Source organism: Dermacentor variabilis, chromosome 8 (genome assembly GCF_050947875.1).
Source record: "Dermacentor variabilis isolate Ectoservices chromosome 8, ASM5094787v1, whole genome shotgun sequence".
NCBI lineage: Eukaryota > Metazoa > Arthropoda > Arachnida > Ixodida > Ixodidae > Dermacentor > Dermacentor variabilis.
The window spans coordinates 32,774,022-32,787,218 of NC_134575.1; the positions used below are offsets into that span (position 1 = coordinate 32,774,022).

Below are 13,197 nucleotides of genomic sequence, written 5' to 3' on the forward strand. Positions count from 1 at the left end.
GCGACGAAGAATAATTTGCTTAACGCGTAAAGCATTAACCACGTACGTTTCTATTTTTATGTCGTCATTGTATAGCATAAACATTCACAATGTATTGTTCATGCCCGACCAATCAAAACGAACAGCATTAGTCACGGGCCTTCGGTTTACATCAACTGCGGAATGTAGTTGATGCATGACGCTGAAGCCGGGGCGAAAGCTGATTTCAGGGGCAAAATAAAATATCGAATGCTCTGATTTCGTCGCTTGAGCCAACGTCAAGTCGTATAGCGCGCAAACGTGGAATGAACGAATTAATTTCATTCACAAGGGATGGCTCTGTGACCTCTTCTGGGGTGCAGGGAGATGGGTAGGGTGTAGAGAGAGAGACAAAAAATTCATCAGCCCTTCCACTCTCTGAAGAAGGATGGCTGGCGAAGCTGTGTATCTGGGCGCCTGATGGCGAACTTCGCTTTCGCCGCGAGTCAGCCCGGCATTGCACTATCTTCGGGATCGGCCCACATCTTTTTAGAGCGAAAGCTTTACTGGCCGCGAACTTTGCGTTTTCGCCGTGGCCGTGCTCCGAGGAGGCACACGACGTCACACCGCGTTCCTCGTCGTTGCGCTCGCCTCCGCTCGCTTCGCCAGCTGCGTCGCATGGCCGATAGCACTTCGGAGGATTGAAAAGGAGAGCTCGCGTGCGCCGCAACCACAGTTAAGGCGGCAGTATGGACGGCGGCAATTATGATAAGCAGGAGGAGGCCTGGAATCGACATCGGAACGAGATGGAAGAGGAAACGAACCGCCCAGGAAACAGGCGAACAGCGCGCCGAACGACTGGCTAAACGCCGTGAATATGCAATAAAGTGTTTGTCTAAAACAACAACGTGTCGCCTGAATGCGACAACTCAGCTAGACAACCAGACTAACCTGTACTTGCAATCAAGATTAACCAAGGCTAATCATGCTGTGCCTTAGCTTTCGCTACGTATATCCTGGTGTAGCCGAGCTAAGCCACTGCCATTTTTTTTTTGCTTACCACGCCAACAACGACACGAAAATTTCCTTGGACGATAGAGGTATACAGCCCAGCTGCAGAAGGGAGGATGATACAATTGTTCATTCATGCGTACCTATCGGGATACAGAGGGTTCCTGTGACAGTTCATGGGGAATTGGTAGGCAATCTGAACGTTGGGGTACATTTAAGCAAAGTATTTTCTTTTCTTCATTTCAACTGGCATTTTCGTCGGATACCTTAATCTGTTAAAACATATGTAGGGCCTCTCGCATGTGTGAGGGTATAAAGGTTCGAATATTGGTTTTGCCAGATGTTGATCACAAGCTTTTTAACTCATCTATTGAACCAAGGCCGGCAACTTCTATATTTAAAAGTATATCACATTTAGTCATAAAAATAACTTTTCGAGACACTGTTTCGCCGTCCCAGTATAACGCAACACATGTCTTTTATCTCCACAGAGATATTTATTTATTAACCTATGAAAATAAAGCATCGAGAAATTGGGTGGTTGCTCCCGTATAATGGATTCGACCGAACGGCCCCCGGTAGTTTCTACTTCGCACCACGCGCCACGAGTTCGTCGTCTGCTAGCGCGGGTGGAGGGAGCGTCTCGCACGTGTTCGTCGTAAGGTCCGTAGATAAAACTATCTACTTTTTTTTTCGCAGAGACCTTATGATATATAGTTCGTCGGTTCTTACCGGCGCTGAAGTGTACTGTACCGGCGTATCGCTACTTTGTTATATGCACGCTGGCAGTGAAAAAAAAAAAAATGGTATAGGCTGTATCAAGGACGCAGCCGCAGCGGGCTACGTGCAGCTTTGTTGTCCACTTTTCACTGCTGCATTTGTATTGTAATCAAGATTAATGCCTTTTCGCACATTGAAAAGTTACGACAACTGCGTCTTTTTAATTTATAAAAAGAAATGTACGCAAGGCGGTGCCTTGAAGTTTCCTCCCGCGGCGCGAGTAACTAGAGAAGTGAACAAGAGATGGCAGCGCCGGCGCTTGCGTAGCGCTATAGTGGATATCTCTGGGGCGTGTAACGCTATCGGTGACATTCGGCCGTTTCACAGCCAGCGGAGTCGGGCTGAGTCGCTTGCGTTTCACGAGATAGCGATAACGTGGCCTAGAACGTGCACGCGTCACAGCTGGTAGGTCGCGTATGTTGTCTCAAACAAGAAAACAAGCGCGTTGGCGCCAACATGCGATGACTCATTTCATTTCCCGGGGACACGCATCCTAGCTAATGAAGCAGACGACGGCTTGTATGCAGCAGACGACGGAAGCGAGAAGCGTTTTCCACGGAATAATCATGCGCTTTGAGCTAGCTGCTTTACTTATACTGCGGAGGAAAAATGTTTTGCTTTACCGAAAACCTTACGTTCAGCGCCTTCATTTCAGTTTCTTAGGCAAAACGTCAAGTTGGCCTCACGTTACGAAAGCAAAATGCGACCATCTGAGGCATTTTATTCGCGTCGCGTCCCCGCGGCGCAACCGAAAGAAAATGGCGGAATGTCCAGAATACTGGCCCTAGAATGAATGGTGGATTGCAACAAAATTTTGAAGGCCGTATTATGCCGGCGTTAATATAGAGCAGTTGCCCTGCGAAATTTCACGTTTGAAATGAGAAGTGAATGCGTCATGAAAGTCTCGCAAAAGTAGCCATTTCTAATAAAAAAATAATAGTAAGAGCAATGCGCAACTACCGGTAGCCGTAAGTGACGCATGGCTCATCACTTCCGACATTAGGCGCCCTCCTCCCCTTAGGCATCTCCCTTTATTTTATTCTACAATATCTAAAATGAAAATGAAAATTTTTCAGTCTATAGCCTAGGAACCGAGTAAGGGAGGCAACAGGCGGTATACCACATGTTTAAGCCCTGCCCTTCCCTTAGGAAATAACTCCCTTCATACGAGTGTACCACATGGGGTGAAACCTCGCGCATGCATGTTTCCAAAGTTTCAACGAGGCCATAATTCGTCGAAGCTGCGTACTCACGCGTAGAGCTTCGAAAGAGCCTGTGCCGCGGCGGGCCCCACAAACTGCTCGAGGTCCTGAAATCCGCGCGCCCGCTGCAGCCCGCAGTGGCGCCTCCACGCGGTGTACGGGGGCAGCCCGTGGTCGCGGCCCCTCTGCACGTTTAGCGCCATGAGGTCGAGCCCGAAGTCCTGGCCCTGCGGCTGGAACAGCCGGTTGGTGACCTCGGGACTCAGCTGCTCGTCCATACCCGGCGCCGCCTGGTTGACCAGACCCAGGACGAGGCGGTCCACGGCGCCCGGTCGGAACAAGTGGGTCGGGTTGAAGAACTCCAAGTGGAGAGGGGTGTCTGCACAGAGGACCGCGGAGGGGTGCGTCGAGAACGGGATAAAACGTCACGACGAAGGCAAAATATGCTCAGGGATGTTCACTTAATTCCGCGTCAGGTGGGAAGGGGGTGGGGGAATCGCTATACAGTCGAACGCTTTTTGTACCGAAGAGCTCGGGACCTCGAAAATTCTCCTTTATGCGGGTCACTTGGTAGTAAAGGTAAAGAAAAAAATACTTCACCGATTTATCTCATATACTGGCAAATGATACATGAAAGACGGCGAAGCTGTATATATCAACGTTCCTTTTTTTCTTCTTGCACTCAGCGAGAGCATGGAATACCCTTCCCTCTGACATCGCTCTGATCGCCAACATGTTTCGTTTGAAAGCTGCCATTGAAAACCATCTTTCAAATCACGCCACCTAACCTGACCCCCCGTTTTCGCTATGAGCCCACAGTTCAGGCTATGTTCCGTTCTGTGACTTCTTTTTGAGGTATTATGAATAAACCGACTTCTCGAACCCTTAAAAAGTCAGTTGTTCTTACTTTTCTTTCCGGTCTGCCAAGTCGAGACCCTCCACCCACTCACCGTAAGAGCGGCTTTGTTTTCTCTTCTTATCCTTCTTTAGGGGGAGAGGGGGGCTTGTAAATTTCATGTTCCTTCAAGTGGTACCAACGCTTACAACGGCGTACAACGGCGTACAAATGCCACACAGAAAAAAAAAAAAAGCTCACCGTTGAGCAGTAGCCTGTGCCGCTTGTCGTAGCGGTGGAAAGCGTGCGGCACAAGGCTGTGCCCGAACCGGAAGGCGGCCGCGGCGAACACGTTCGACACGCCGGGGTTCTGCGAGGGCTCGTAGCCGCGCCAGTGGCCCGACGCCGGCTTGAGGCCGAAGATCTGCGCCACGGACTCGCCCAGCACGGCGGGCAGGAACTCGGCCAGGGTCACGTGCTGCACCTCGGCGGCCACCACTCGCCGCGCCTCCTGCGAGCAGAGACGGAGCGATCGTCGTCAACGGCTGTCGGCAGGATTGTCAATTCCAGTGCACGGACGATGGCGTCTCGCGACACCCTCGAAATAAAACCGAAGAGTTCAGCTGGATTAGTAAATTATCATAGTAGAATGCCAAAAGGAGGCTCACTCTTAAAGTAAATGAAATCATTGCGTTTTATACGTGACAAAACCACGATCTCATTATGAGGCACGCCGTAGTGGGGGGACTCCGGAAATTTGGACCCCCGGGCTTCCTTAACGCGCACCTAAATCTGAGTACGCGGGTGTTTTCGCATTTCGCCCCCATCTAAATGCGGCCGCCGTGGCCTGGATTCGATCCCGCGACCTCGTGCTCAGCAGCTCAACACCATAGCCACTGAGCAACCACGGCGGGTGAGGTGCAACTTGCGCGAAGGCTTGGTAAAAGTCGTTCTCGTAGTTAGTACGTACTTACCTGAAAGAGTCGCTCGTCGTCCCAGCCAGGATTGAGAGTCGACAGCTCGAGTGCCACTCGGTTGTGCTCGCGCATCCAGACGGTGTGGAGCGCCGTCAGACCGGGCTGCTCGTTGACTCGAGAGTCACCTGTTGGCGAAAGCGAGCGATCGATAGCTTGTACCATGGCCTCCGAGATTTACCCCCGCGCGCCGCGGTGGATCTCGGAGGCCACGCTTGTACACACTGTCTATAGAGTTCTCGCACGTAGTAAGCGGATATGTCTCGTCGCCTCGCCGGCTACAAATGGGAAATCGCAATGACTTGCAACTCACTCTATTTTATCTTATCGATTTTCAATTCCCCCTCCCCAAGTGTAGGATAGCCAAACGGACATGACCTTGGTTAGCCTCTCTACCTTTCCTTCTCTTCGTTTTTCCAGTTACTTTTGCGCTTCACTGAATAAAACAGCTTTTTCTTGAATAAAAGTAAGGAACTGGAACGCCGGTGCATATCGTCGGACATATTGAAAATTAGTATTTCGAAACTGGTGCAGTCCGGAGAATTCGTTCCAAGTGAATACGCCTTGCGAGCCCACAGGCACATTAAAATATTGGTCGTAAAGCTAATAATAAAAAATAATTAGCGTAATTATGGTAATTATTGAATTATTTTGATTCATTGTTGAAGCAATGACCCCCTGATCGAGTAATTTACATCTACGATTAGAATTGTGGTATCTGCCTCAGGCAATTTTAATAAATTTGGTGCGGCTAAAACAAATCGTATATATATATATATATATATGGTGTCCCAACTATGACGCACCATGATTTAAAAAAATAAGCAAATGCCCCGTAGCTAGAGAGCACCTAGGTAATGCTGTTTGCAGTCGCTTCGAGATGCTCAGATTAGTTTTTGCGTTCCGCGTAAATGCATAATTAGTCATAATTAGTTAATCAACTTCTTAAATATTATAATTAGATCAAAAGTGTCAATGAGAAAGTTGTAGAGCAGCACGAAAAACTCCGCGATACAGCTTTAACTGTTGCCCAATACGTGCTACATAAGTGTTTCGCCGGGCCTAAAAGAGGCCCGCGAATAAACGCAATATTGCCGCGCGACTGGTCGCTCGAGGCACTCTGATAGTTGACTGAGACAACTGAGGTACACGCAAAAGGATAGAAAGTCGGGCGAGCTGGTTATACAGCTGGTTAGAGTTGTTGATAGTTTCAATGAAGATTTGGTTGAGAGTTGGCGCTCGTCCTGGTCTGCTTCTAGTCTCTCTCTCTCTGTGTCACTTCGCGCTACAATCCAAGAATATGAGATACATGTACACGCGCACATACAAATTCCGACAACTGAGGTACATGCAAAAGGATAGAAAGTTGGGCGAGTTGGTTATACAGCTGGTTAGAGTTGTTGATAGTTTCAATGAAGATTTGGTTGAGAGTTGGCGCTCGTCCTGGTCTGCTTCTAGTCTCTCTCTCTCTGTGTCACTTCGCGCTACAATCCAAGAATATGAGATACACGTACACGCGCACATACAAATTCCGACAACTGAGGTACACGCAAAAGGATAGAAAGTCGGGCGAGCTGGTTATACAGCTGGTTAGAGTTGTTGATAGTTTCAATGAAGATTTGGTTGAGAGTTGGCGCTCGTCCTGGTCTGCTTCTAGTCTTTCTCTGTCTGTGTCACTTCGCGCTACAATCCAAGAATATGAGACACACGTACACGCGCACATACAAATTCCGACAACTGAGGTACATGCAAAAGGATAGAAAGTCGGGCGAGCTGGTTATACAGCTGGTTAGAGTTGTTGATAGTTTCAATGAAGATTTGGTTGAGAGTTGGCGCTCGTCCTGGTCTGCTTCTAGTCTCTCTCTGTCTGTGTCACTTCGCGCTACAATCCAAGAATATGAGATACATGTACACGCGCACATACAAATTCCGACAACTGAGGTACATGCAAAAGGATAGAAAGTCGGGCGAGCTGGTTATACAGCTGGTTAGAGTTGTTGATAGTTTCAATGAAGATTTGGTTGAGAGTTGGCGCTCGTCCTGGTCTGCTTCTAGTCTCTCTCTGTCTGTGTCACTTCGCGCTACAATCCAAGAATATGAGATACATGTACACGCGCACATACAAATTCCGACAACTGAGGTACACGCAAAAGGATAGAAAGTCGGGCGAGTTGGTTATACAGCTGGTTAGAGTTGTTGATAGTTTCAATGAAGATTTGGTTGAGAGTTGGCGCTCGTCCTGGTCTGCTTCTAGTCTCTCTCTGTCTGTGTCACTTCGCGCTACAATCCAAGAATATGAGATACATGTACACGCGCACATACAAATTCCGACAACTGAGGTACATGCAAAAGGATAGAAAGTCGGGCGAGCTGGTTATACAGCTGGTTAGAGTTGTTGATAGTTTCAATGAAGATTTGGTTGAGAGTTGGCGCTCGTCCTGGTCTGCTTCTAGTCTCTCTCTGTCTGTGTCACTTCGCGCTACAATCCAAGAATATGAGATACATGTACACGCGCACATACAAATTCCGACAACTGAGGTACATGCAAAAGGATAGAAAGTCGGGCGAGTTGGTTATACAGCTGGTTAGAGTTGTTGATAGTTTCAATGAAGATTTGGTTGAGAGTTGGCGCTCGTCCTGGTCTGCTTCTAGTCTCTCTCTGTCTGTGTCACTTCGCGCTACAATCCAAGAATATGAGATACATGTACACGCGCACATACAAATTCCGACAACTGAGGTACATGCAAAAGGATAGAAAGTCGGGCGAGCTGGTTATACAGCTGGTTAGAGTTGTTGATAGTTTCAATGAAGATTTGGTTGAGAGTTGGCGCTCGTCCTGGTCTGCTTCTAGTCTCTCTCTGTCTGTGTCACTTCGCGCTACAATCCAAGAATATGAGATACACTCTAAGAAAAAAAGGACTAAAAGGGGTAGGGAGGTTAGTCCTTTTGGGGACTAACTGATTTGCCACAACCATTAGTCCTTTTGGGGACGAACTGACATGGGATGAACTGTTACTCCCCATGCGCTTACTCCTTCGGGGACTAACAGTTGCCCCTGCCCGATGGTCCTCAAGGGAGTAACTGTAATTCGTTCCGATGCTCCGCAAAGGTGTAATTAATTAAAATAGGCATTTATACTCTAATAAAAAAATCAATGAGCTGAAAAAAGAAACGTGCCCGACAGCAGGATTCGAACTCACGTCCTCTCGCTCACAAGTCAGGTACTCTAACCACTCCACCACGCCGCTTCCTTGGCGAGACGGGCTATTTCGACAAGGTTAAGCATGGGAACGCAAGTGCGGCAATATAAAAGTGACTGTATTTTGTGCAAGCTATGCAGTCAGAGCCTAACGTTGAGTGTACTTGCAACCATAAGCGACTGCGAAAAGAAATCAGCCCAAGTATTTTTAGGGTGATTTAAACTGAGGCACTACGCCATGTATACGTGTAGCGAGCTCAAACGGGGCACCGAAGACGACAGAGAAGGGCAATTTCTCTGTCGCTTAGCGCGTGCCGTTTGAGCTACACATCGCTTCAGTTCGCAACCTCCTTGGAACGGAAGGAACTTAGGTACTATAGACCAAGAAAATCTAGCCGTCTATCAGTGACTTGCGCGTTTAATGTGTATCGCTCACTTATGGGGTGCGCACGAAGGGCATGCCTCTTCACATTCCAGTTTTAAGTTTCACGTAATTTTCTCACGAAGAGGCAAGGTGCCGCTTTGCATGTAGTTCAATAGACAATGCACGAACTTCGAACCATTCACGATTTATAGACAATACCGTTTTCGCCGCATCGCTCCATGACACGGACGAAAACAGCGAAGTGCCTGGGGAGTAACTGTTGCCGTTCGTCCTCCCATTGCTCTCTTTCCGAGCAGGGACTAAACACTTACTCTCCGAAATTTGCACACGGCCCGCACATTCATGCAGTTAGTCCTTTGAGGGACGAAAGCGCCCTTTTTAGGACTAACGGCGCAGTTACTCCCGTTTTCCCCGGGATTTTTCTTAGAGTGTACATGTACACGCGCACATACAAATTCCGACAACTGAGGTACACGCAAAAGGATAGAAAGTCGGGCGAGTTGGTTATACAGCTGGTTAGAGTTGTTGATAGTTTCAATGAAGATTTGGTTGAGAGTTGGCGCTCGTCCTGGTCTGCTTCTAGTCTCTCTCTGTCTGTGTCACTTCGCGCTACAATCCAAGAATATGAGATACATGTACACGCGCACATACAAATTCCGACAACTGAGGTACATGCAAAAGGATAGAAAGTCGGGCGAGCTGGTTATACAGCTGGTTAGAGTTGTTGATAGTTTCAATGAAGATTTGGTTGAGAGTTGGCGCTCGTCCTGGTCTGCTTCTAGTCTCTCTCTGTCTGTGTCACTTCGCGCTACAATCCAAGAATATGAGATACATGTACACGCGCACATACAAATTCCGACAACTGAGGTACATGCAAAAGGATAGAAAGTCGGGCGAGCTGGTTATACAGCTGGTTAGAGTTGTTGATAGTTTCAATGAAGATTTGGTTGAGAGTTGGCGCTCGTCCTGGTCTTCTTCTAGTCTCTCTCTGTCTGTGTCACTTCGCGCTACAATCCAAGAATATGAGATACATGTACACGCGCACATACAAATTCCGACAACTGAGGTACACGCAAAAGGATAGAAAGTCGGGCGAGTTGGTTACACAGCTGGTTAGAGTTGTTGATAGTTTCAATGAAGATTTGGTTGAGAGTTGGCGCTCGTCCTGGTCTGCTTCTAGTCTCTCTCTGTCTGTGTCACTTCGCGCTACAATCCAAGAATATGAGATACATGTACACGCGCACATACAAATTCCGACAACTGAGGTACATGCAAAAGGATAGAAAGTCGGGCGAGCTGGTTATACAGCTGGTTAGAGTTGTTGATAGTTTCAATGAAGATTTGGTTGAGAGTTGGCGCTCGTCCTGGTCTGCTTCTAGTCTCTCTCTGTCTGTGTCACTTCGCGCTACAATCCAAGAATATGAGATACATGTACACGCGCACATACAAATTCCGACAACTGAGGTACATGCAAAAGGATAGAAAGTCGGGCGAGCTGGTTATACAGCTGGTTAGAGTTGTTGATAGTTTCAATGAAGATTTGGTTGAGAGTTGGCGCTCGTCCTGGTCTGCTTCTAGTCTCTCTCTGTCTGTGTCACTTCGCGCTACAATCCAAGAATATGAGATACATGTACACGCGCACATACAAATTCCGACAACTGAGGTACACGCAAAAGGATAGAAAGTCGGGCGAGTTGGTTACACAGCTGGTTAGAGTTGTTGATAGTTTCAATGAAGATTTGGTTGAGAGTTGGCGCTCGTCCTGGTCTGCTTCTAGTCTCTCTCTGTCTGTGTCACTTCGCGCTACAATCCAAGAATATGAGATACATGTACACGCGCACATACAAATTCCGACAACTGAGGTACATGCAAAAGGATAGAAAGTCGGGCGAGCTGGTTATACAGCTGGTTAGAGTTGTTGATAGTTTCAATGAAGATTTGGTTGAGAGTTGGCGCTCGTCCTGGTCTGCTTCTAGTCTCTCTCTCTGTCTGTGTCACTTCGCGCTACAATCCAAGAATATGAGATACATGTACACGCGCACATACAAATTCCGACAACTGAGGTACATGCAAAAGGATAGAAAGTCGAGCGAGCTGGTTATACAGCTGGTTAGAGTTGTTGATAGTTTCAATGAAGATTTGGTTGAGAGTTGGCGCTCGTCCTGGTCTGCTTCTAGTCTCTCTCTGTCTGTGTCACTTCGCGCTACAATCCAAGAATATGAGATACACGTACACGCGCACATACAAATTCCGACAACTGAGGTACATGCAAAAGGATAGAAAGTCGGGCGAGTTGGTTATACAGCTGATTAGAGTTGTTGATAGTTTCAATGAAGATTTGGTTGAGAGTTGGCGCTCGTCCTGGTCTGCTTCTAGTCTCTCTCTGTCTGTGTCACTTCGCGCTACAATCCAAGAATATGCGGCCACGGCGGCCGCATTTCGATGGGGGCGAAATGCGAAAACACCCGTGTGCTTAGATTTAGGTGCACGTTAAAGAACCCCAGGCGGACGAAATTTCCGGAGTCCTCCACTACGGCGTGCCTTATAATCAGAAAGTGGTTTTGGCACGTAAAACAAAAAATATTATTATTAATCCAAGAATATGAGATACATGTACACGCGCACATACAAATTCCGACAACTGAGGTACATGCAAAAGGATAGAAAGTCGGGCGAGCTAGTTATACAGCTGGTTAGAGTTGTTGACAGTTTCAATAAAAATTTAGTTGAGAGTTAGCGCTCGTCCTGGTCTGCTTCTAGTCTCTGTGTCACTTCGCGCTACAATCTAAGAATATGAGATACATGTACACGCGCACATACAAATTCCGCTCATGAGATATGCGCAGAAAAGGTTCCTGAATATTTGTCACGTTCCAGGAAAAAAAAAAGCCCCAGCTGTTGCCCAAGGAAATTTCTGCCTCTCGCGAGCATTTGAGTAGAAAGATCGAGATTGGCCCCCCAACTACAACTTCCTATAATATATAGAGTGGTGTGTAGGAGTTGCACAAACCTGCCATGAAGCACTTGGAGTTCCGACCCCTCTCCTGGCATTCGAGGATCTCGGCCTCGGAGCCCGGGGGCAGCAGCGGCTTGGACCACTTTGTGTCCAGCGTGCGAAGCATGCCTGCGCATCGTATAACGCGGCCGGACGGGCAATTGTGCCGCATGCAAAATGTTCGGTTTATAATAATCGATGCGTGTAATACATCGAGAAACGCGGCATCCCAAAAAACAACGAACTAACTGCGGTAGACTACACCCTCGTCGTACAACGAAGCAAAAATACACCGCCGTTCAAATCGCAGGTAATTTGTACAGATGCGCTAACCAGTTACGTTCGCTCGTTACCGTGACGTCATTGCGGAGGCGAGCCGTTTTTCAATATCGCCACGTTTTTCAATATGCCACGCGCCTTTTACGTAAATAGCCCTTTGCAGTGTTGTTCCTTTATATTTAATATCTCGTTTGTGACCACTTGTTCTGCACGTTTTGTTTATCTTTGCCATCTTTTCTTTTATTAATTTCTGTAGCAGTTATGTTATTTCTTTTTTTTTACGTATCTGTGCGCCAGCACTTGGATCTTACGATTGTTGCAGAGTACGTTGGAAAAGTTATTGATTGATTGATTGATTGATTGATTGATTGATTGATTTTCAAATACAGCGTAATCGCGCTGCACAGACAGACCCCTGGCAAATATACAGTTTTCTCTCAACATTACGGGAACGGACAATGAATTCAGAGTCAACAGACAGATATCTCAGCACGCTCATAGCCCATGCTTGTCCATCAGACGACGCCATAACAGCTACAGACTGTTGCTTCTTCACCACTATATTCTCATGCACCGACCAACGGCATGTCAAATGTGCAGTGTGCTCGCCGCACGGAGTCTTTGTTAAGACGCGAGGATCAGCACATAATGTCATTTCCGTGCCTTTACTATTTCACGACAAATCGTTAGGCCAGTTTCTTTTTCTTTTTTTCATGAAGTGAACATCCTAGCAAAAAAGTCTTCTGAGTGATAGTTTCCGTCGATAGGGCAAAGAAAACTACAACTACCTCATGCCCTTGCGGAGAGGCGATATCGGAGAGGCTCATCGCTTGCTAACGTGTATATCGACCATGTGGGAGAATCTTTGATCAGCTAGAAATGTCTCAATGAGAGTGGCAGAGGCTTCAAAAATAATTTTCATGGCATGATACAGCGTCACGCTCAAAACTTCCACTTCCAAACACGGACGACGCGCACGCGTGCGCTAACCTTTCCGGAAGGACCTCAGCTGGTTTGTTTCCTCGGCCGTGGAACCGTACACCGTGGAAGCGTCGATGAACGCCGTCACCTGATTAGTATGGTCGCGTGCACCTGTAAAAGCCAAGGGCGCGATTTGAGTATATGTATATATCTTGTTTTTTCATGCCGTTTAGCATACCGCACACCAGAGCACCTTCCTTCCTTATTGTTGTTTTTCTCTCACTTCAAGTATTTCCTTTTTCCCCCAAACACTGTCACAGATGTCTAGCTTTCAACTAGGCCAGCTCTAAACTTTCAACATTGCGCCCAAGCTTACTCGTGAACACCGAACAATGACCTATAGAGGCACTTTGCGCGTTCGTAAGGTGCGGAGAAAATGGCTTACAAGAGCAGAGAGCGAAGAGAAAGCTTGACCACCACTGAGAGACCCGTGACCAATGTCCGGTAACACCAATTAATCACCGTGTTGGACCGTATAGGTTTCTAATAAGGTGTCATTAGAAAGCGGAACTATGTAATGCACAGTCCCGTCCTATTCGTCGCACGACTCATCGTACAGGGAGCGTTCACGTGACGTCAAGGAAGTCATGTACTTTTT

General features: G+C 47.4%; 1 protein-coding gene across 2 annotated transcripts in view; it reads right to left on the bottom strand.

The window, feature by feature from the left end:
• LOC142589943 (salivary peroxidase/catechol oxidase-like) overlaps positions 1 to 13,197 on the bottom strand; it is a 52,381-nt gene that overhangs the window by 6,830 nt on the left and 32,354 nt on the right. For both annotated transcript variants that reach the window (XM_075701669.1, XM_075701670.1), the window contains exons 6-10: positions 12,609 to 12,710; positions 11,355 to 11,468; positions 4,761 to 4,888; positions 4,048 to 4,297; positions 3,003 to 3,330 (exon numbers count right to left, since the gene is read on the bottom strand). In XM_075701669.1, coding sequence (XP_075557784.1) covers positions 3,003 to 3,330; positions 4,048 to 4,297; positions 4,761 to 4,888; positions 11,355 to 11,468; positions 12,609 to 12,710 — 922 coding nt within the window. The remainder of the gene's footprint in view (positions 1 to 3,002; positions 3,331 to 4,047; positions 4,298 to 4,760; positions 4,889 to 11,354; positions 11,469 to 12,608; positions 12,711 to 13,197) is intronic.